This window comes from Doryrhamphus excisus, chromosome 8 (genome assembly GCF_030265055.1).
Source record: "Doryrhamphus excisus isolate RoL2022-K1 chromosome 8, RoL_Dexc_1.0, whole genome shotgun sequence".
Lineage (NCBI taxonomy): Eukaryota > Metazoa > Chordata > Actinopteri > Syngnathiformes > Syngnathidae > Doryrhamphus > Doryrhamphus excisus.
This window is the reverse complement of record NC_080473.1, coordinates 2,862,281-2,886,973: the sequence shown is the minus strand read 5'-3', so window position 1 is coordinate 2,886,973 and position 24,693 is coordinate 2,862,281. Positions and strand designations below refer to the sequence as shown.

Sequence of the window (24,693 nt, the reverse complement as noted above, 5' to 3'; positions counted from 1 at the left end):
TTTTTTGTCTAACCTCTCCCATTGTACCAAACATGTTTTTTTAGACACCACACCAACCCGGTGGGCACCGAGTGGCGCTGGAAGATGGACCCCGCTGAGAAGATCCTGCAGGATGCGCTGGAGAAGCACCAGAACATGATCCGACAGTTTAGAGGTCAGTCATGCAAACACATGCAAATGCAGCCAGAAAGAACACGCAAGGCCACCATTTCCTCAGTGGCCTTCCTGATGTCATCAAGCAGCATATGAAGACTGGATGCGGCGTAGCTGGAGGAAGGAGCGTAATGCTGGCAGCCTGGTAGACAAGCTGCCTGGCTGCTGTTTTTGATGTTCAAACTTTTGTAGCAAATACCAGGCATGAATTAAATATTTCTTCTGTGCGATTGCACTCATGCATACGGCGCCGTATGATTTCAAGGGAACCCACAGAGCAAACACACACAGATGAAGATGTAGCACACTAAATATTAAGTATTGCCGTTGATTGATGCTGTAATCTTTTCACGTTTAATCAAACGTTCAACTCTTCATGTCAAGACGCCGCTCTTTTGTCCCTCCCCTCCAGGTGTTCCCGGAGTGAAGGCAGAGCGCTACGAGGAGGGCCTGTCGGTACAGCACTGTGCTCTGTCGCTGGTGGGGGAGCCAATCATGTACCCTGAAATCAATGACTTTGTCCGCCTCCTCCATTCCCGCCACATCTCCAGCTTTCTGGTCACCAACGCTCAATTCCCCGAGGAAATCAGGTAGCTGGAAATGCCACATTTGTTCGAGCTCTGCCTATGAACTTTGCAGCATGCGGCGATGAATTGGGAATTAGGACACATCCAAGTGTTGTTTGCTTGCGGGAAGGCTCAGTTTTCACAATTAAAAGTGCAGCTTGACCTCAAACGAGCAGATTCTAATGCACTCTTATCTGCACCGCTTGCAGCTTTCAAACAGCAGCAACAATACCAAAGTTAATTAAATTTAGTTTTAGCTCTTTCAGCAGAACGGCCGAAGTTCCATGCACGTCCAGGGTTTGAGGCTGTAGTTGTACAATATTTGCATGATTATACGAAGTTGAAACATTAGTTGTCATCCTCTCTTCCCGATCCTGAAAGCCGTGCAGCCATGGAGTCATTTGAGCAAGACATGTCTTTAATTCAGGCCTTTTTGTGTCGTGAGATGTCTCGACGCGAGTGTTTTATCTGCAGCATGTGAGCACAACGCGTCTCCTGAATGCTGCATGGCAATCTCTAACTTTCTGTCAAGCGACTTCTGCATCCTCTTTAACACAGAGCTTCCCCACAGGCACTGTAACAAAGGCACGCACCTACAGTGACTGTAGAAAAGCATTCAGACATGACATAGGCCATTGGTCTCAAACTCAATTTACCTGGGGGCCACTTGGAGCTAGGGTCTGGGCAAGGCTGGGTCGCATCAGGTTTTCAAAAAAAAACAAACGCATATATTAAAAACAGAAAAATATACAAACTTTTTCAGTGCTTTGGTTCCGATTTTCTACAATAAAAGCTCTGATAAAACATTCCACTGTTCTCAAATATCTTAATTTTTATTTTTCTGCACAAAATAAGATGAAAAATAAATAAAATCAAGAATAAAGAAAATCAATCAATCAGTAATAAATAAATATAATAATAATAATAAAACGGCAAATAATAAAAAAACTTAAGAAACCACATATAGTTGGTGGGTAGACAAATAATTTTTTTCAGATTAAAATGAACAAAGCATTATTAGAGCCCTGTAGACATGACAAAACACAACTATAGTCACATTTATACTCTTTTTTTATTTACAACATATTGCGCAACTGCAGGGTCTTGAGACACATGCTAACTCGCAAACTAGAGAGCGAGCGACCTAAACGGTAGCCTTCAGGTTATTTCTTTTAAACTTAAATAGCCAAAAACTTACCACTTCCACACGGATAGGGAGGATATCTATTAACAGTTATTTAACCTTTTAACATGAACATTAATCAAATGTAATAATTTTTTCTGGGTACATGATACCATACAACATCCATATCAAACTTGCGTGGGCGGCACTAACATTAAACTTTCATATCAAGGCGGGGGCCTCAAACTAGTGTCCTGGGGGCCGTGTGTTTGAGACCCCTGACATAGGCTCTCCAGATAAACACACACACGCATAAGAAATGCTAACTGCACACATACCTTCCAGGAACCTGGTGCCAGTCACCCAGTTATACGTGAGTGTGGACGCCAGCACCAAGGACAGCCTAAAGAAGATTGACAGGCCGCTCTTCAAGGACTTCTGGAGTCGCTTCCTGGACAGCCTTAAGGCCTTGGGAGAGAAGGTGAGCCCACACCAGCGCTGCATGACACCGTCATATGTGTACAGACAATATTCATTTCTTTGGCGTTTGGAGGGAATGATCTTTTTAGACTGTTTAGAGAGGCTCACGGTGGTCTGCAATTAGATCCATGTTAATCACGGTGAAATTCAAATGGCAGACGTACAAAGGATGTGTGAGATGGTAAATGTCAGAACACTTTCATCGCCATTGGATGCACTCCGCTTTTTTATCGATCCGCCTAAAACTCTGTCTTCCTCCAGCCGAGCCTCTCTGCCAGCATGTGGCTGTGCACATTTCTATTGAGAATGTATCCGTGTCCCGCAGGATGACTTGGAGAAAGGTCGGACTTCACTGGCCTTTTTGTTGCTGGAGAAAAGAGGCAAAGTCCATTATCACAGCCTGCATCCTGCAGCGGCCTCGCTCATGTGAATCAATACTCGGCAAGGCTCTCCTAAAAAGCCAAAGTGAGGAAGGCAGAATGTTTGGGTGCATTTAGATAAGCGCTTCCATGCGGCGACCTCCGATCGGCCTCTCTGATTTTTTTGATGTGGAGCAGATTGTTGACACGTCTGTCATGCTCCAGCTTGTCAGGCTCTAATCACCGCTGTGTGATTGACTGATCAATGTGGCAGCACCTTTGTACTGCAACATCACACATCCCTCTCCCTAACGTTATTTAAGCCCCGAGCACTGACAGATAATGGTGCAAAGACTGCAGATTGCATTGCTGTACAAATTGCGTCTCAGGGGCCATTTGTGGCCTGCAGCTATTTTTTATTGGCTCGTGGCACCTTATGGAAATCAAATGAAACCCTGAAAAATGGGGAATATCGAGCAAAACAAAGTCAGCTGTTTTAGTTTGGACGAGTTTGTTGTGTTTTGATGAACTCCTCTTAGTTTAATTTTTAATTTGGATGTTGACATCACATCGCTGATGAGGATTGATGTTGTATGCCGTTTGTTCAGTTGGCTTCCGTTGAAGATGAGAAATGTAATCAATGTGGATAAAATGGTTGGTATCCTTCTGTGGAAGATGGTCACTGAAGGACTTCCAAAACTGACCAAAGCCGGTCAAAATGCATATGAATGAGCGACAAAGCTCCTAGCAAGTGCAACATCAGCTACAAATTGCAGACAAAACTGAAACATAGCGGGAAAAGAACAGCATACCTACTCTGAAACACGGAGGATACCCGGTTATCTTCTCAGTTCTGCTGTGCTGTATCCGACACAGGGTGTCTAATCTGCAGGGTACAGTGACATCCCAAGACTGTCAAGACATTCTGGAGCCAAATACGTTGCCCAGTGTCAAAATGCATGGTTTCGTCAACAGGAGAATGAGCCAAAAACACTTAAGGATGACTAAGAACCAGATATTGGATGATTGTGAAGTGGCCTTCTACCAGCCCTGATTTAAATCCATTTGAACATTTGTGGAAAGTGCTGAAGTCTTTAGAATTCATCCATAAAACCTGAGACAGCAGTAGCTCAAGTGGGCCAAAATACCTGTGGACAGGTGCAGGAGTCTGAGTGTATTATTATTATTTATTATCACTTATCTTCTTTTGTGTCTGTTATTATATGGGAGCCAGGCAACGACATTTCGTTGGCAATTTCACTACTGTGTTTTTGTGCAATGACAATAAAGGGAGTCTATCTATCTATCTATCTATCTATCTATCTATCTATCTATCTAGGAACTCAGCCTGTGAATATTCATAATGATTTTATTGTCCAGACCAGTTGATTTAGTTTTGCTTTTGAATTGTGGTTCAAAGGACTGGAAAAGAATCTTTTTAGTCAATCAGTCTGAATGACTGCTGCTCAAGGTACCCTGCCTTCGTGGAGTTCTACTGGGAGACGCCCGTGTGGGCAATGACTTTGTGACCTGGAGGGGCGTGATTGGGAGCAACGGCCTCCCTGATCTGAACCCGAGCGGTTTCAATTGACTCCACATTTTACAGGATATGTTTATTCTTATGTTAATAAGGGACATTATCACATACTACAGTATTAATTGGCCCTGTACCGTAGAAACCGCCCATGAATGATGCGGGAAAAGGCCGAAATGATACTGTGTCAAAGGCCAGGGCAGTGATACTGATAAAATATAGAGTTTAACCATGTCCAGTATCAGCACCCATAGCTGTCCACTCAGAGCGCGCTGCTCTGGTATCGTGCCAACTTTCCACGAAAAAAAAAACTTGGAGGATGCGGGCATCGATCCCGCTACCTCTCGCTCTACCATTTGAGCTAATCCCCCTGGTGGTCGATATAGTACCAAAGCTAGCTCATGTAGTAGTAAACAAGGAGAGCTGAATGACGTGTTGGGTAATGGTTGATTCCACAATATGTGGCTTCAACTACCATTAAAATACAAACTGTGCAAAAAGAACACAAAGCATTCATTTCACAACCGTTTTATTTACTGAAAACTCCAACCTTGCGTGGCGGATTTACGTCGGATTCCTAAAGCAGACCACTTGTTGCATGAAAAAAAAACCAAAACAGGATTGTTGTGTGCTCTTTTGTACCAAAGTAACATGTTAAAAGCTGCAATTATGACAATTCTTGGTATAGACTCACCTTTTAAAACACTTTCAAATCAAATAAAAAAAAAAAAAAACAACCAATCAGAGAACAGCACACGAGTGCTTAGTGCCTAGTGCTTCTCCAGTCACCAAAAAACCCAAACTTGATTAATGGAACTTTAATTGTCAGACATTGATAAGATAAGACTGTTGATAAAATATTATTGTTGAAATATTGTGTTTACACTGTTTAGATATAATACATGTAATAAACTGAAAATTTTCTGGAAACAAAATGGTCTTTTGATTAAATAGTACATGATAACAAGCTTCGGTCTCGGGCTGATACTGACACTTGGTGGCATGATACCTGGCCTGATACCAGACAAACCATGTGATAACCTATAATTCTCGCGTTAAGAAACAGTACATCCTTTGTCTGTCTATACGGGACACGTACTAGTCGCACATACGCCAGCTTGTAAAAAATTTACACGCAATGTCTAAAATTTTAGATTGCTACTATCTGGAGACTCTTGTCGGTTTCCAATTATTCCACTTATTCTCCTTCTTTTGACGTAATCATGTGTGTAGTGTTTTTGAATTGGGTTGATTTGCTAATATTTGCATCAACTTAAAGACAGACTGCTTGCATGCCATGAAGGTTAATGAGAACGCTTGCACCTCACTGTGACATCAGGCTTTTGTCTTCCAACTTCTCCCCACTTTCCAAAAATAAACTCTTCATCCCTGTTCGCCACTTCACTCTCCAGTCTTTCTTTCCGCACTTCCTCTTCCACCTTCTCTGGGCTTCACCTTCACCATCATTTCCCACCTGTTTCCTCCCTAGTCTCTCTTCTTCCACCTGTTCTCTTTCCACTACCTTCTTCCACCTATGTTTCCTCGCTCTGTCCCCCCCCCCCCCCTCTCTCTCTCTTGCACCACCTGCTCTTTCTTTTCCCTGCAGAGTGCATGTGTAGCTCAAGCTGCTGGCACAGTGTTGAGTGTCATAGGTTGCCACCACTTTTTAAAACAGTGTTTTTGGGTGGGGTGGAGGGCCCGGGGAGGAGTTGTTGTTCGTGTATTTATGGGTCAACAGAGAGTTTTAAGCTTAAGACAACACAGTGGTCTCCACCCACCTCTTCTGCTGTAAAGCAACATTTCCACAAGGGCCAGTTGTCAGTTGTGCCACCCCCTCCTCTCCCCTCCCCATCCACACAGGGAACCTTTTTGGGCTGCAGAGAGCAAGACAGTAAATTGTAGGCCCTCGGTTTGTTTTTGTTTCTTAATCATTTGCTACGCCTTGTCTGCAACTGCAACGTCATCCTGCACCAGTCGAACGCCAGCGCTCCTCTTCCTGTCTATCCAGCCAGGGAAAGTTCACGGTGTACATATTCCCTGATCCAATTGTTTTGGTGTAGCATTAAAATGCTGGCTTGCTTTCTTTTATTTATTTATTCACTCACTGCAGTGCAGCAGCTGCTTTCACGCAGAACAATGATTTTAGTGCTCTTGGAATTAACAATGAAGTCTTGGCAAGGCTCCGAGGGAAGGTGTTTGTTTTTATTGCAAATTAGACTTCAGGACGCCCTTGATCCTGACTCTTCAACTGCAGACAATGTGGCGCTTCTGGCTTGGCTTGGCCACTTTTTAAAAGTTAGTGTTGTTTGAACGTGTGTAGAGGCAGAGGACGGTCTACAGGCTGACGCTGGTGAAGGCGTGGAACGTGGAGGAGATGCAGGCCTACTCCGAGCTCATCGCGTTGGGACAGCCAGACTTCATCGAGGTCAAGGTAAGGTCAGCATTTTGTGATGGTTTTAGTCTAGTGTGTGTGTGTGTGTGTGTGTGATATCAGATGTCTTCAGAGACAGCCAGTCCTCATTTGTTTTCTTATTTCATATGAATGCCAAAAGCACCGGCGGCCAAGCTTGCTAAAGCCTGGCATGCACCCTCGTCTGTGCTTAGTTAAAAGTTATGCAAGGAAAGATTTCCGTCCCATTGGCTCCCTAGCAGAAAGCAATGAAAAAAGCATCAGCATGTCAAACACAAGTCACTACTTAAAAGTGTGCAACATTTCATCCTGAAGCTGCACTTGTTTGTTGTATTCAAAGTCGAAACGTCCGAATGCATCTCGTCAAGTATTAGGATGACTTCTGATTTCCAGACTAAAACACATCAAGGCTTTATTATTTAACAATTTGTGGGTGCTTTGCATGCAAGTCTATTTATGTTTGCAGAAACTGATGAATAATTGACTTAGCGGGGGACTCTGAGCAGTCAGAGTGTGACACGCGTTTGTCATCTCGTCAGATCATTGAGCTTTCTGCATCTACATGGACGCTCGCATATCGAGACAAGGCCGTCACATAACCTCCTGCCCAATGCCCCCGTCACCCTCTCCCTCACCCTCTGTTGAAGAAGTGAAGTTAATTTCATTTTTTTTCATATTTAATACAGCATGGTATTTTTGTCTGTACGTGGTCATGCGTTTACAGTTCCTCCTCCACGTCGTGTGCGGAGGAATTGTAGTTCCTAGTTCCTCTCTCTATGTGCGAGACACCACTCATACTATACACACAACACTTGAAGGCAAGCTTACATCTTTATTGGTATGTCTTCTGTGACATTGAGGTGTATTTTTTTCTAAAACAGTCACCCCTTCCCACTTTGCTCTATCAGAAATTGTAAAGATATATTAATGAATACATTTTTTTGTGGTTAAATATGGCCTATTATTATTCAAAGATTTGCATTTCATCAATTTATTTGCCTAAATTAAACATTTTCAAGCTTAAATATTGCTAAATGAACTAAAATAGAAATAAGGCGTTCAAAGATATGTAGTTCAACACTGGTCACTAGATGTCAGTAATGTTACTGTAATGTAGCGTGAGACACACAAATACCAGACTTGATGGCCGGAACAACAGGCTTTTATTGCAGGTTTGAGGCACAATTCCCAACACAGACTACTGTTGTGGCCGCAACCACGCCATGCTAGAACACAATTATAAAACCCCGATGTTTTCTCTTCTGTCTACTATATTGGGTATTAAAAGTGTAAAAGGGGCTCTAATAATGTTTAAAAAACATATTTAGAAGGTTGTGTACAGTTTTTTTTTATAGCCTATGAAAATATTCCATACACAGTATCATGGTGGAACCTACGGCAATAAACGAGGAATATTCCTTAGATGTAAGGGCTTCAGTGTCTCTATAACTGAAATATTTACATCAGGCATCTTATAGACGCCTATTACTAGAGATGCTGCAGTCATCTAAAATAGTGGAGCAAACCTCTCTGGCTTGGTCAGCTTATCATTTATTTATTTGAATTATTCAACATCTGTTAAGTTGGCTGATCATTTTATGCTACGCGAGTTTGACAAAGTACTCTTGTGAACTGCAAATACGTGACAGATAAAATGGAATCATTACATGAAGAGTTTGTTTTATTTATGGCTTTGTCTGTCAAATACGGCCGCAATTTTAGAAGATTCTCAGACATATTTCCCCCCACAAAATTGTAAAATATTAATACGACCAGAAAGATATGATAATTCAACCGTAACAACCTCCAGGCAGGTGGCCCACTCTAAAATGTTTAATTAAAGCTCCACACGGGAATTTTTTCTTCAAGCAAACGACGCAGCAATACTGACTGTGGCGCACACACCTTTTTGTTACTTAGTGTGTGTGTGTTTGTGTGAGTCTCCCTGGCCGCCGTTGTCCCATTACAAAAGCAAAGGAACAGGTGAAGCGCTTTGTTAGAATTCATGAGGCAGCTTCTCGTGGGAACGTGTGCTCTTACGCTCTCATTCATAATCAAGAGCACATTTCATTCCCGTTTCTCCCGCTGGACGCTCTCCACCGGGCCGCCCCAGCCAATTACTTCCCCTAGGCTGGCTTCATTTGAGCGGAGAGTCTGGCCTGCTCGGGCCTCGTCATTCACCAGCCGATTGGACGGCTGCGGTAATCAGGCATCGCGTTAGCGGCTGATGAACCGCGGCAGAAGGGCACAAATGATGATGAAAGACTGCCGCTTCATGGCAGCCTTACATCCATTTTCTGTTGCTTGGTCTCATTAGGGTCACGGGGTGAGAAAGGGAGACTATATTGGCTGACATGGGCGGCAGTCTCCCTTCTATGGCAAACCCAAGTAAATAATTCAAAGTGTCTTAATGTGTTGGGACACAGCGGGTCCCATTTTTTTTCTTGTAAGTCTCTCGTGAGCGAGGCTGGTATTTTTGTGGAGGTGCCTGAGGAAGGCTCCTGTAGGTGTTTGGACAGGTACCGTGATGCATCACAATTATGCCTCCTGTGGCGTGTTGCACACCTCGTGTGGATATTTGGGGCTGCGAGGAGAGTACGCTATACAAAGTAATGAGTTCAGGGACGTGTCGCTGTAATGAGATCTGCCGCAGTCCAACACCTTTTGGTTGGCAAAACGAAACTTTTTAGGAGCGCCGACAAGCCTGCATGCTCGTACTGAATTAGGCGTCTGACTGTGTTTCCCTTAATGAAGTGTTTTAGTGTCTTGCTTGCGTTGCACTTTGCCGCTACATTACAATGAACCAGCTAACACTAGTTAGCTCATCAGTCCTCCTCCGAGCTCGTAGTCGCAGAGACAATCTGTGTTTTATTTCCTTGTGTCATCATTTTCCTGTGAAGTCTGCACGCGTAATCTAAACTACACAAGATGGACAGGAAGGGTGTACAAGTAGTCCTGGAAGTTGATAATCAAATCGATATCGGCGAATGCACTCACTGCCTTCTTTAAACTGCAGGCACAATCATAAACGGCACTTGTATTGGACCTCATTGAGCTTGTGTGCCTAATTTGGTCGTGTGTGTGTTATCTCACATGTCCTTTTTTAATGGACAACAAGCATTAAGACGTTAAGCTCTCTGCGTCTGCTCTCTCTCAAGATGAACTTTATCACGTCTCGTAAATGTCCCAACCGTTGTTTGCTTCCCGTGTGCAGATGAGGACAATCGGCTTGTATGGCTTGGCTCGGTGCTCTCACAGGGAGTTGTTCTCCCACAGACTATTGATCCTCCACTTTGTTGCTTTTCAGGGCATGAAATAGAATGGGGGTAAACTCTCAATGTTCAATGTGTATTTACAGTCTTTCCCGCAGGGCTGGGATCTATTTGTGGTGGTGCCATGATCACATAATCGTCACATTTGCAGAAGCTTTCTTATATCGCTGCTTTTTGGGGTTTTTTTTTATGTCACACACAAGACGGACCCACCGGTGAGCGCTTTTAGATCCTGTTGACTGCTTGTTGAGAAGAGGGATACATGCTGTGGGTTTGACTTGATCATTTTGAGTGTTTTATTTCTATTAATTGTCTCGCTTGTCATTTCAATAATCCCACTTTATTAATTTTTTGTTCATTGGTTCCAGATCTGAAGTGAATTTCCGTGAAGTTAAATAATATAATATTTTCAGAATTAGACCCCAAAATGTTTTCACAACCTTAGAGTTTAACATGATTAGAGCCCTCCAGTCATGAAATAACACCCCTATAGTCACATTTACACTCATACTACACAATATGGTAGACGTAAGAGAAATATAGACATTTAAGACATAAACAAAACTCAAATGTTCATGTGTGTTACTGTAAACGTGTTCCAGTGGCATGGACAGGAAGTGACCTCTGGGTTTCAGAGTTGAGTTTTAGCTTGATGTGGGTTACAGATGCAACGTTTGTTGTGAGATAGTTTGAACCTGCAACGAAAGCCTGTTGTTCCAGTGATCAGGTCTGGTGCTTGTGGGTCTCAGCCGACATTACAGTAACATTTGTGGCACACGGTGACCAGTGTAGAATACTACATATCATCTTTACGCTTTTGAATCGGTCTTTTTGTATTTTAGTTCAGCCATTTTTATGCTTGAAAAATCGTTAACTTAGGCAAAAAAAAAAAGTTATTAAATATGCAGATTTTTGACTGACTGTTATTACTGTCACTAGAATACTTATTTGAGCAGGTATTTGAATGCGTCTTCTGAATGCCTTACTTTTTTTTTTGTTCGTTTAGTCATTTGTGTATTTTGTAAATATTCAGTTTAGGCAAAAAATGCGTACCATTTGTTAAATATGGATTTTTTTTACTTATAATAGGCCATATTCATCTACAAAACTAATTTCTGTCGTAACCTGCAAGGAGCAATGGTATTCCTGTCATTCTTATGAGCGTGTGCATGGAATGGCATTGGGCCCTATAGACTACATCCTCCAATCCTGCCAATGCACAGGAAGTGCTTGAGGATATGAAGATTGACTACATTCACACAGCAGCGTATAAAATATGAAATATTAAAGCTTTGCATGACCTTCAGCGCAGTGCAGATTAAATTAACATAATCAGTTATTGAAGCTATGTCACAGGGTCATCATCACTTTGTCCTTCACCTTACCAAACATCATCATCATCATCATCATCATCTGTGCCCACTCGGCCTTGCTCTGAGTTGCATGTCTTCCATTATCGGACCGATGAGACTCTGCAGCCTCCGAGCTTGCAACGAGGTATCGACCGCAGCATCATGAGTCCAGTAATTAGACTGGCCCTCGTCGGCCAAATGACAGGATGACGGAACGAGCGACCCGCCTGCGTCGCCAGTTCTCATTAGTCGTCATCGCTGACTGATCGAGGCCCTGTGGCAAGCGTTTAATAGTAATAGCCGCACATGATGATCATCTTAATGTTTAATGTATGATGGATGTTCTTCAAAAAATGTTCTTTAAAAAATAATTTCACTCATTATCGCGCTGATGAAACAACACATGTTTTGCTGGACTGAGACTTTTGCACCAGTAGCTCCACAGTTTTGGATTCCCGACTTAAAATTCTGTTCTTGAACTCAACTGGTAGGACCCAGGAGACTTTGTGAGCGATGAGTCAGTCTGCACTGCGTGCTGCCTCTGAAGAAACCAATAGATCTTAAGAGTTCCCAAACCCCCCGTAATATCTTTCTTTTCAGCTATTGATTTACACATTGTGTGTTTACATCGCCGCCCTGGGTTCCCTGGAGAAAGCACCATTCTTCAGGCAACTCGACTTGTGAAATACCTTTTTATTGACAGAGTCTATTGATTAGGGCCGAGCCCTTGAAATTGACCTTCTCATTTCTCATGTGTCAACAAGCATTGAAGAATGGAGATATCTGTAACGCAACATGACACGCTCATTGATCTGTGGGAATTTTACATGAGTGGATGAATAATATAACGCTGGTCGGCACGCATGTGCACTATGTGGACAAAAATATTGGGACACACTCCACACGTCTGCCTAAAGGAGTGGCAAAATCACAGTAGGGACAGGTGGCTGTGTCCCATTGCAGTGCATCCGAAAAGAAAAGTAGTCACAGCATTCCACAGCATTCCTCAAAGTTCAACAGTCCATTATAACATTTTTGGAAATGTTTAATGTATTTTAAAAAACTATAAAATAATATGTGCATAAGTATTCACAGCCATTGTACAATAATTGGCTGATGTAGCAGTTGGTCTGTTTTCATACGATGACACAATATTTGGGCAGTTTGTTGCATCCCTCTTTGCAGCACATCCTAAGCTCCATTGGGTTGGATTGGGAAAAGAAGGGCAAATCCTTTTATTATTTACTTATCAGTATATTTCTGATGCAGTAAAATTTAAAGATACTGTCCAAACGGCAAAATACGGTAAAGCTACTGTGTTGTATAGCCTGACTGGTGTACCTAATGAAGCGGCCATTGAGCGTTTCATTTCTTCAGTAGGATGCTAGCACTTCAGGGCCGCAAAAGCAGGAAATTGCAGTAATTGAATTCAGTGACACATTTTTTTCCTTTTGTGAGATGAAGGTGTTTTTATTCACAGTAACTCAGCTTCATCGCCCCCCCATCCTGTCCATACGTACCACGGTCCAGTGCTTGTTCATGCTGTAAGGCATCAAATCAAATCAACTTTATTTGTATAGCACTTTTCCTGCAAGGAGATGCAACACAAAGTGCTTTCCAGAATTAAAACAATTTCCACAATTAAAAAGGAAAACAATGAAGCAAAAAGAAAGCGACTCCTTCCCACCCTCCATACTAGACCCACACACGTACACACACACGCAAGCACACAATCCCACACAGTAGGGAGACATGGCATGGTACTGAGGAACAAGGAAACGCCACCTTTGGGGCCGTCCACACTGGGAGGAGCTGCATGCCATGCCATCGGAGGACCAGCACCCGGGCCCCCCGACTCCGTTAGACGGGCGGACCCCCACATTAAAGGGAGGAACCCCCAGCCGGCCGTGTCGAAGGGACCCAAGGATGGCACCCCCTCAGCATACCCGTACAGCCCCCAGTGTGGAGGACCCCCCCTGAGGAAACACTGGAGTTAGAAGCTAAAGACTAAGAGCATAAAATAGGACTAAAAGATAAAACATAACACTGGAGTTAAAAAACTGAAGATCAAGAGCAGAAAATATGACTAAAAAGATAAAAACAAAACACTGGAATTAAAAGCTGAAGATTAAGAGCATAAAATAGGACTAACAAGATAAAAACAAAACACTGGAGTTAAAAGCTGAAGAATAAGAACATAAAATCTGACTAAAAGGATGAAAACATAATAAAAGCTTAACAATATTAGTTAAAAGCCTGATTAAAAAGGTGCGTCTTTAATCTTCTTTTAAAAATATCAACAGTCTCCGCAGTCCTGAGGCTCTCCGGCAGGCTGTTCCACAGGTGGGGGCCATAGTGGCTAAATGCTGCCTCACCGTGGGTTTTTGTTCTGGGTTTTGGTTTCGCTAAAAGGCCAGTGCCGGAGGACCGCAGGGTCCGCGGGGGTTGATATGGTAAAAGCAGATCAGATAAATAAGAAGGGGCAAAGCCGTTAAGACATTTAAAAACCAGTAAGAGAATCTTAAAATCGTAAAATCGATCCTGAAGCGGACGGGGAGCCAATGCAGCGACTTTAAAACCGGTGTAATGTGCTCTCGCCCTCTGGTCCTCGTCAGCACACGTGCGGCTGAGTTCTGTAATAATTGGAGATTTAAAATACGTTTTTGGGAAGACCAGAGAGCAGGGCATTACAGTAATCTAAACGACAGGATATAAAAGCATGCATTAGCACCTCCGTACTGGCCTGACAGAGAAACGGGCGGACTCTGGCTATGTTCTTAAGGTGATAAAAACCTATTTTTGATATGTGGGATAAAATTTAGCTCAGAGTCAAAAATCACGCCCAAATTTTTAACAGAGTCGGCGAGTTTAATATCCTGTAATTTTGGTAAAAGTTTCTCTCTCTGGCCTTCAGGACCAATAACTAAAACCTCAGTTTTGTCCTGGTTGAGCTGCAGGAAATTCTCTGCCATCCATGACTTGATGTCTACAATGCAGTTCAAAAGGGCATCAAGTGGCCCTGAGTCATCAGGAGACACGGCGATGTATAGCTGTGTATCATCAGCATAACTATGGAAGCTGATGCCGTGCCCCCTGATGACGTCCCCAAGGGGAAGCATGTACAGATTAAAAAGGAGTGGACCTAAGATTGAGCCTTGAGGAACCCCACATTCAATTTCATGGGTTCCTGAGGAACATGTATCCATACTTGCATAAAAACATCGGCCTGTGAGATAAGAACAAAACCAGTTAAGAACAGTACCAGAGAGGCCGACCAGGTATCTAAGTCTATTTAATAAAATGTGATGGTCCACTGTATCAAAAGCAGAGCTTAGATCCAGTAGAACCAAGACTGTGAGCTTTTTGTTATCTAAATTCCACCTGATGTCGTTTAAAATCTTTAAAAGTGCTGTCTCGGTACTGTGGTTCCTCCTAAAGCCAGACTGATGTTTCTCTAAAATGCTATTTCTGTTTAAAAAGTCATTAAGTTGGTAAAAAAAAAACAGTTTTTCTAAAATTTTACTTAAAAACGGCAAGTTGGATACGGGTCGGTAATTATTAAAATTGTTGGGGTCTAAATCAGTGCTTCTTAAGCGTCTCTGGTCGCTGGCTAACGGATGGCGATGCAGCGGTACATTTAAAAACCTAAACAGCTGTGATCGACATCGTTTATCATCCTCATTACAGGGCAACAAACCCATTTGAGCATGTAAAGTTCCTCAAAGATACAAAGCTTTCACGTCCCCCCCCCCATATATCACTGATGACACCTGTTCAATCGCTTAACAGCCAGCACCCTCCACCCGTTGTCTGGCCCCTACCTGTGATATATCAGGAGTCCTGCCGGTGGGCTGTTTCTCAGCAAGCCTCAAGGGTGCAGCTGCCATCATCAATTGTGTCGACCTTGTTGCTCCGCCTCCACACCATGGGGGTGAATGCACAAACAATCTTGAAGACACACGCCTTCTGCAAGAGCTCATCGCCCTGAAAATGAGCTAACCACCAGCAGAAAGAAATGTCATCTTTTTGGGGAAAAAAAACGTTTATGTAATCCGGTATCCCTCCTCCCAGAACACATTGACAAATATTACCTCCACTGGGGAGCTTCTGTGTACTCTGGTGAAGTTCGGTGTCCTGTCACAAGATGTTCCTATTACATTTCAGCGAGAGTTCAAACCTAGACGTGACACTAACCGATGAATTAACCATTCCACACTTGACGCAATCCTCCACTGTCGTGTTCAGGGCGTGACGTACTGCGGTGAAAGCTCGGCCAGCAGCCTGACCATGGCCAACGTCCCGTGGCACCAGGAAGTGGTCTCCTTCGTCCAGCAGCTGGCCGACATGCTGCCTCAGTATGAGATCGCCTGCGAGCACGAGCACTCCAACTGCCTGCTCATTGCGCACACCAAGGTAAGACACCTTTTTTTTAATGAGTTCAGTATTTTTTTTCATTATTTGTATCCATTCAATTCTGCTGCAGTGTGCATGCCAGGCCACTAGTTGGCACTGAAAAAACACACCATGGACATGCCCTTGGCCAACAGACAATTCTAGATGTTAATGTCACACTTAAATGTTTCAGATTATCAAACAAATTAAAATATTAGTCAATGACAATGCAAAATGCAGTTTTTGAATGAAAGGATGAAAAACTACAAACCGACATGGCCCTTTGTGAAAACGTGATTGCCCTCAAATGCCGTTAAAACATAACTGTGGTTTATCACACATTAATTTATTTTCTCTAGCCACACTCAGGCCTGGTTACTGCTACATATGTTTAAGAAATCACTTAAATAGGACCTGCCTGACAAGGTGAAGTAGACCAAAGGAGCCTCAAAAAACAAGACATCATGCACAGATAAAAAAAAAAAATCAGGAACAAATGAGAAAAAAAGTAATTGAGATCTATCAGTGTGGAAAAGCTTACAAAGCCATTTCTAAAACTTTGGGACTCCAGCAAACCACAATGAGAGCCATTATCCACAAATGGTGAAAATATGGAACAGTGGTGAACCTTCCAATCAAAATGACCCCAAGAGTGCAGTGACGACTCGTCCACACACACAAAGAAACCCACAAAAACAACTGCAGGCCTCAATTTTGGTTAGCGCACAGACCTCACAGCTAGGAGACCAGGGTTCAATTCCACCCTCGGCCATCTCTGTGTGGAGTTTGCATGTTCTCCCCGTGCATGCGTGGGTTTTTTCCGGGTACTCCGGTTTCCTCCCACATTCCAAAAACATGCTAGGTTAATTGGTGCCTTGTGATTGGCTGGCGACCGGTCCAGGGTATACCCCGCCTCTCGCCCGAAGACAGCTGGGATAGGCTCCAGCACCCCCGCGACCCTCGTGAGGAAAAAGCGGTAGAAAAAAAGACCAAATTCACTGCTGAACAAAAAGAACATTAAAGTGAACCTATTATGCTTTTTCCACTTTTCTGACCTATAAATGTAGTTAGAATGTTGTATTCTTGTGTTAAACAAGTTTCAGATAATGAGGTTTGCGCATTTGAAAGAAATTTGGGATTGCTCAAAATGCTCGGTTTCAAAAGGCGTGGCAAAACCTTTCCTTTGTGATGTCGCAGAGGGGCGGATTTCCTTACATACTGTGTATATACTGTATAGACCCTCCCCCAAGCTCTGCTCCTCTGTTTATTTGCTAGCAATGCCTCAAAAGGGAACTGCACATTTGTTTCCAATTCCTAAAGACGCCACCATCAGGCACACATGGTTGGAGTTCCTGATTCCCTACCAGCAAAAGAAATTTTAATATTTTAATTTGTCAACAGCATTTCACACTGGACTGTTTTGTGAACATGGGCCAGTATGCAGCTAGACTAGCCGACTTGCTGAAGCCCCCTACGCCTTTCCAGTGTTACTTGGTTGTGTGGAAGAGTCAGAAGGGCAAGTAGTAGATAACAATTTATCAGTGTGACCAAGGTGGGCCAGGGTGGGCGTGCCTGGAGGCGGGCCATGGGTGTAATACATTAAAACAGAAGCATGAAATCCAAAGAAATACAGCTGGAATAGGTGCAGATTCTGGAAGATCTAGAAAGCTTTCTGTACTGGTTATCGTGTGTAGCTGCTCTATAGGAGTCCAACTCAATGCAAAGAGCCCAAAAAAGAGCATAATAGGTCTCCTTTAAGGGTTTAAAGGTTCTGGGTTTAAGGGTTCTGGCAAAAAAAGCTTTTTGCCCGAAAACATATTTTTGATCCTCAAGACCTTTTGGGAAAATACTCTGGTCTGATGACAAAAGTGGAACTTTTTGGAGGACGTGTGTCCAATTACATCTGACGTAAAAGTAACTTAAGAACATCATACCAACAGTAAAATATGGTGGTGGTAGTGTGATGGTCTGGGGATGTTTTTGCTGCTTCAGGACCTGAAAGACTTGCTGTCATAAATGGAACCATGAATTCTGCTGTCTAGCAAAAAATCCTGAAGGAGAATGTCCGGCCAGCTGTTGGTGACCTCAAGATGAAACCAACTTGGGTTCTAGAGCAGGACAATGATCCAAAACACACCAGAAAGGCCACCTCTAGATGGCTGACTTTGGAGTGACCGTGTCAAAGTCCTGACCAGAATCCTACAGAGATGCTGTGGTATGGCCAAATCTCCTCCACAGCGCTGGAAGAGACTCATTGCAAGTTATTGCAAATGCTTGATTGCAGTTGTTACTGCTAAGGGTGCCCAAGCAGTTATGTTTACAGGGAATCACTTTTGCACACAGGACCATATAGTTTTGGATTATTTATAAAGTTTCATTTAAAAAGTATATTTTGTGTTAATATTTAAAATAGTTTGATCTGAAACATTTAAGTGTGACAAACATACAAAGATAAAATCACTTTGGGGGACTGCCTGAAAATGTATTATACTGTATGTGATCCACACAGCACCCCATGGTCCCTGGCAGCAGGGAGAGTGGGTACCTTGTGAAACACACACAAGCACACAGAGTGGAAAAAGCAGTCAATATTCCACGCCCCCACCCCTTGTCTTTCCTCTCCTGTGCACCAGTGGCCGTTTGTGCAACCACTTCAGACGCTTTCCTTCATTTGCACGTCCTCGCCCACGCCTGTCAGCATTTCCTAATATACTCGCGCACACACACACACACACACTCTTTGCACTTGTCACACAGATTGTTGTGTTGCTGTGCGATGCACTCGAGCAGACCTGCTAACTCAGAGCTGAGTGCTGACTGGCGTACTTGCTGTTGGTCGTCTTTGGAGGCTTCCTTTCAGAGCGGTTCTAAATGCTGAAACAGACAAACGCGTACATGTGTGTTAAGCGCTGGGCTTAGACATCCACATGGACATCGCGGTCCGATCAGTGCTGTGTGATGTTATCTTGTTTTGTATGTAAATGATGCGCTCCACAACCTCAAAGTTCAGCCACCCTAATGAGGCCCAACGAGACGGAATCAGTATCCCAGCTGGATAGTCCTGTCTTTGTTCACTACATGTGGCTACTTCATTATGTGCACTTCAACAATTCAACGAGCTCCAATGCAGTAACACCTCTCTCAATATGCGACGATGTCTATCAAAAGCGTTTTTTTTTTTTTTTTTTAATAACTGTTCCGTGTTAAATACTGCAGGAGCGGTGTGCCATGCATGTTGATGTACGAGTTGTGGAGTATTCACAGTCCAGCGAATGCAGTGAGTGTGAGCGATGTGGAAATGTACAACAGGAGCATGTTGTTCTTTAATTGGCCGTGTTTACACATTGTGAGTGTGCGCCGCTCTCCATCAATAATACACAACGTATGCTATCTAATGCACACGGTAAAGAACACGGCATTTGTATAGTGTTACGAGTCACTTCATTTGCTGCATTGCATTTCTTCTCCTCCCGTCGGAGGACATTCCTCCTCTGCTCTTGCTGCTTCTTCCATCCTTCCTCCTCCTCTTCCTCTTCCCATCTAACCTTATCAACTCAATCATACTCTTCTTTATCTTCTTTCTATCATCTGCCTTCCCTGTTTTCTTCCCATCTCTTCTAGCCTTCATCATCTCAGGCATCCCATCCCATTCCCCAGTCTTCCTCCTCCGCTCTCATTGCTCTTCATCATTTCATGTTCATCTTTAGAAATAATAAAGCAATTATCTGTTCCGGGGTCAAGCTGCAGGCATCATGCAAGCTTTATTTAGTGTGCAGTCAATGTTTCAAGTATTGGGGCCTATGAAATGTTTTAGTTTTTTTCCCCAAATTCCTTCAATTACCAGCCTAGAGTGCAGGATTTTTGGGTGATTGATTAAAAAGTCTACTAATAATGCATTGCACTACATCAAGACAATTTACCCCAGTCATGCTAGCCTGGCTACACCCTTATTTTGTAGCACAACAGGATGTGCTGTTATTTTGAAAGTGTCTTTATATGAGGAGATTTGACGGTGGGCAGTCAAGAGATGAACTGTGACGAGTGAATGCGCCTCCTGCAGGACTGGCTCCAGTCGTTTTGTTCACGCTGCAGTCCCACAATGAGCTGGGTTCATAAATAAACGTGTTTCTCACCTTTTTTTACTCAAAACCTGCACATCGTCATTGTTTAAAGCTCCTTACATTAAAGCGGTAAAACACAAGTTTATTTAGCCCAAGGAGCGCACACACGCAACCACACTAGCCTGCTAAACTAAGCTAATCCTGGTAGCTTCCATTCATGCTCCATAGGGGGTGGAGGTACAGTCAACATGTCTAGTTTGGGAGGGAGCGGTTTTGTGTTTGGGATGAGATTCCGCCACGACTGAGCCGTTCACTAGGGGAAAATACATCACTCACGAACTTCCTTTCTCCTCATAATTTCATTGTTATGACTCTTCCCAAGAGATTCCGCGTTTAACAGTAAATTCTGTTGTTATTGGGCAATTCCACAATTTTGTTCACGATTCCGTTAATAATTTAGCCCTAGAAGTAGCTCTTCCCTCATGTCGTGTAATGAACACGTTATACATCTTCTACTGGACACATTTCACAAATAAACACTGTTTGTGCAAATTAAGACAAATACTGCAATATGCAATACAAGCTGCGTGTGACTCAGTGATTTTTCCTGAGGTGTGATATTAAATTAGAATTATTAAATGAGTATGCTTTACACGCCCCTCACATACCCAGCGCTTCATGCCACATTCAGCATGACAGGTTGGACTTTAGTTTTGGTTTTACGTAGTTTGCAGTTTTGTGCTGTTTTGTTTTTGGCGCCATGTGCAGCTGCTTCGCGGTCGCTGGAAATCGTGTAAAGCGGGACCTGTTTGTCATTAGTAGTCAGCGCTACTATTTAGGAGCCACATAACTCAAAAAGGGCAAGACCCCTTATAGCTGAGGGTTTTTTTTTGTTTATTTTACCAATAACTCATATACTGATATTGTCCAGCACCTTGTTAGTGGTACAGATATTGGCAGCAGCTCTTCCCTCCAACTCATGTCAGGTCACATGGGTACATCATGCTTCTTTTGCTTTGATGCCACAAATAAAACCTCTCTCTGCAAAATATGACAAATACTGCAGCATTCAATATAAGTTATACTGTGGAAAATGTGCCACATTTATTGTAAACATTTTGTTTCAAATCATGACCAATCAGAAATCAATCAGACCAACCAGAAATCATGACCAATCGTCATATGAATAACATGTTTAATTGCTACTACATTACCTTCCATGGCTTCTCACGAGGCTACACTCTTCTGCACTTTGTGTTTATGCTACCAGACCCGCCTCCACCCACTGAGATGGACTGTATGACTGACAAAAGGGCTCACTCACTCTGTTCGTGCCGTTGTTTTATGGAAGAAATGCGCCATGGTGCTGAATCCAATGCACAGAGAGAACTCACCATTTGCATTTTGATAGCAATATTTGTTCTTCCACCCATCTATTTTCTATATTCTATCCTCATTAGGGTTGCGGGGGTATGCTGGAGCCTATCCCAGCTGACTTTTAGGCAAGAGGCAGGGTACACCCTGGACTGGTCGCCATTCACTCACGCATTCATACCTATGGACAATTAGGAGTCGCCAATTAACCTAGCATGTTTTTGGAATGTGGGAGGAAACCGAGAGAGTACCCGGAGAAAACCCACGCATGCACGGGGAGAACATGCAACCCAGATCTTCTGGACTGTGTGATCAACATGCTAACCACTCGGCAGTCTTGTCCAATAATATCGTCCCATCCCTAGTTACTAGTGTCTTTTTTTTGGGAGTCGTCTTACCTCACTGTCATCTCGAGTCCCATCTCCATGGACCATTTCAATATCAGACATGAATAGAACTTCCATTATCGTCATGTTTGCACTCTTAGTCTTTTTAGCTCCTTTGCAGCATTATTGAATCTTATTGGATTTGCCAGAGAGCACTGGTGCATTGTGGGGGAAAACAAAGGTCACACTCTCACCTGCTTGGGTTGGATTGGAGAAGCAGAATGATGTTGGAGGCTGTAGTGTATACACACACACACACACACACTTCCATTTATCCCCCGCCTCTGGGCTCTTTAACGAGATGGATGGCGAGTTGGCTGTGAGAGCGTGAAGCAGTGATTGATAGGAGCAAGGATGCCAGGAGGAGCGCGCGAGGAAGTGAGCGAGCGAGGGAGGAAGGGAGGGAGGAAGTCAGATCTTTAGTTTGTATCTTAACATCAGCAAATTGTTGTTTTTCTTCCTGGTTTTTAAATCAAGATCACAGCAAGGTCAAGATGTTGGTGATGTGCACAACAACCCACTTCCTGTATTTAAGAATTATATACGTGTGCGTGCGTGTGTGATTGTAGTTCAAGAACGATGGCGAGTGGTGGACGTGGATCGACTACGAGCGCTTCCAGGACCTGGTCCGGGCTCACGAAGAGAGTGGGGGCCATAGAAGCTTCTCCTCAATGGACTACATGGCCCGGACCCCCGCCTGGGCTCTGTTCGGAGCCCACGAGCAGGGTTTCGACCCGGTCGAGACTCGCTTTCAGAGGCGCAACAAAACCAAAGACCTGTCTGGATGCTGATTGGTCCACTTGGACTTGCCTTTTTCAAATTTTTATTTGGCCACACTCTTATTTTGAAGCCATTCCCTGTTTGTTTGTTTATTTTATACAAATTAATAGAGAGGGTTTAATCCAGCGAGCGCCTGATGCTTTTGATGCTTGTTGATTAAATTGATCCTCTCAGCAGGTTCATTAGCGGCCCCATGATGATTTGATCTTGGATGAGCTTCCCACAATCCTTTGCTCCTAAACACCGTATGCCACGGTGCCTGACACAACACATGAAATTGTTTTATGACGTTGCTAAATGGACCCCAGGCTCACACTGAATCCATCATGGCTCTGTTGATCCCTAACAACAATATGATGTAATTCAATGCTATTTCATAATAATAAATCTGAAAAATGTACATTTTTGTACTTACTCATTGTATGAAGTCAAAAGGAAATTTTAAAAAAGACAAAAAGTGAGTGGGCGGACCGGACCGGACCGATTTATTGTGAGCCCGGGCTGGACTTTCTGACTCAGTGATGCTGCTGATGTTTCTCATTTTTACAGGAGGTCAACCTTTTACTGTATCCACTAGCCAATACGTTGAATTCATAGTCATCCGTCCGCCACAGATTTCGACGATATAGGTATATTTGGCTCATGTGTTTGTGTACATTAAGTGTTGACTGTTAACATTCTCATTTGATGCGACTTTATTACAGCATAGGATCCTGATTGTTTTCATTGATGCTTGGATGGTTTGTGTTTGATTATAATACAAATATCAGTTTCTAGTTTCATGTGTCTTGTTATTGTTGAAATGTCTGTGCGAAAGCACCAATGTAAGAAAAGGTTGGATGTTTTTTTGTACACACGTCACTGGTGCATGCAATGTAAAAGGTCACACTGCACTTACTTTTTGTTATGACTAACTGTGCTCTCTTGACTGACAGCGAGTGTGTGTGTGATTGGCAGTCAGGATGGGCCGAGGAAGAACCAGACTTAGGTAACCGAGCGTCAACCCTTCAAAGCAGCGGTACCACATCACACATCAGTCATAGCCAAGCGTTATTGAGCATTATCGTCTTTTATAAAGATCTCAATAGCTAATGCAGCGTGTATTCCCAAACGCCACTGGCAGCGAGTCACGTCACAGCCCACTAGATGCAAATGTTGAAATTGTGCATGTTTACACGTGTGTAACGGTCATGTTTATCTTCACCGATTGCACAGTGAAACAAGCTAGTGATCAGTGCTTTAATGTGAGTTAAAGGAACATTATGTGTTGCTGTCACACGTGCGACGCACACCGCTTTTTAGTTAATCGTGCATGGCGGCAGCTCGCTGATGAACTTTGAGAATGATGCACTGTGTAGCATCATGCCTCATTGAAGCTCTCATTTGGTGTTTTATTTATTAACACTCGTGTCTTTCAGCGCCACGTGATGGCTTTTATTTGTTCAGGACTTACACTACACGCCTTTTAGAGCTTCTGTCAATCACCTGACATGGAAGGAGTGGGAAGAACCACAGCTGGAGAAAGACTTGACTCCACTTTCTCCAAGTGTAAGAATTTTTAGTTTTAAATACATTTTATCGGGATAAAACATTTGTTGATTCCTTTAGAAGTGCTTTGTGAATGCTGAACAAAAGACGGCCTATTGTGAAAACACCAACCATGAAAAGTGATTTCTTGGCTTTTCTTCATTTGCTCCAAAAGGTAGGACGAAAGCCAAAATGTACAAATGGAAGGCAATCGCATAAATCCAATTAATCTGTTCCAGATGCCAGAAATATTAACAAAACATACATTTTACAGAGAATAACTTGACCTTTTAAATGTGGAAAACAATGTCAATTATAAATGTAGTTTATAATCTGTAGTTCAAGTGCAATATTCTACAAAAACTGACAAAAATATACAAAAACTGTAAAAATCTTTTTGCCTGTATCTCCAAGACCTGTCTTCAAGTGTCTCAAGGTTAATCTTGAGTCCCCCCCCCCCGTATTATTTTGTGGAATCAAGCTGTTGTCCGTTTCCAATTAAGTCCATTCAGCAGTGGGATTAATTTGAACCAAAAAAAGTGCAAATACAAATTTATGAAGGAAGACAATCTGGGTGAATTGCCAAACTTGGACAGATGGGGTGGGGTCTCCCATTTCCTTTTGATCCTCCTCCTTGATTTGGTTCCTTGACCTCTTATTTGCTATTTGACCGCATCCTTGGGCTCAGGTGTGTGTCGCAACCTGAAATTAAGGTAAGCACTCGTGGAGTTTGTTTGACATGACAATGAACCAGTTCGGCTGTGTGGGCCCTCCATGCATTTGTTGTGTCTTTTTGCACGTATAGACCTTAGGAGCCCGTACCACCGGTGGTGACCCAGGCCTTAGTTAGCTTGCGGAAAGAATGTTAAAAATAGATTTATTCAAGCTATATAGTGTATTATATGCAGGTTCGCACCTGGTTAA

General features: G+C 43.1%; 1 protein-coding gene across 2 annotated transcripts in view; it reads left to right on the top strand.

The window, feature by feature from the left end:
- Positions 1–23,018, top strand: part of tyw1 (tRNA-yW synthesizing protein 1 homolog (S. cerevisiae)) — a 30,964-nt gene extending 7,946 nt beyond the window's left edge. For both annotated transcript variants that reach the window (XM_058080824.1, XM_058080823.1), the window contains exons 11-16: positions 45–154; positions 566–743; positions 2,188–2,323; positions 6,536–6,646; positions 15,495–15,662; positions 22,032–23,018. In XM_058080824.1, the coding sequence (XP_057936807.1) occupies positions 45–154; positions 566–743; positions 2,188–2,323; positions 6,536–6,646; positions 15,495–15,662; positions 22,032–22,253 (925 nt within the window). In that variant the 3' untranslated portion in view covers positions 22,254–23,018. The remainder of the gene's footprint in view (positions 1–44; positions 155–565; positions 744–2,187; positions 2,324–6,535; positions 6,647–15,494; positions 15,663–22,031) is intronic.
- The last annotated feature ends 1,675 nt before the right edge of the window (positions 23,019–24,693 follow it).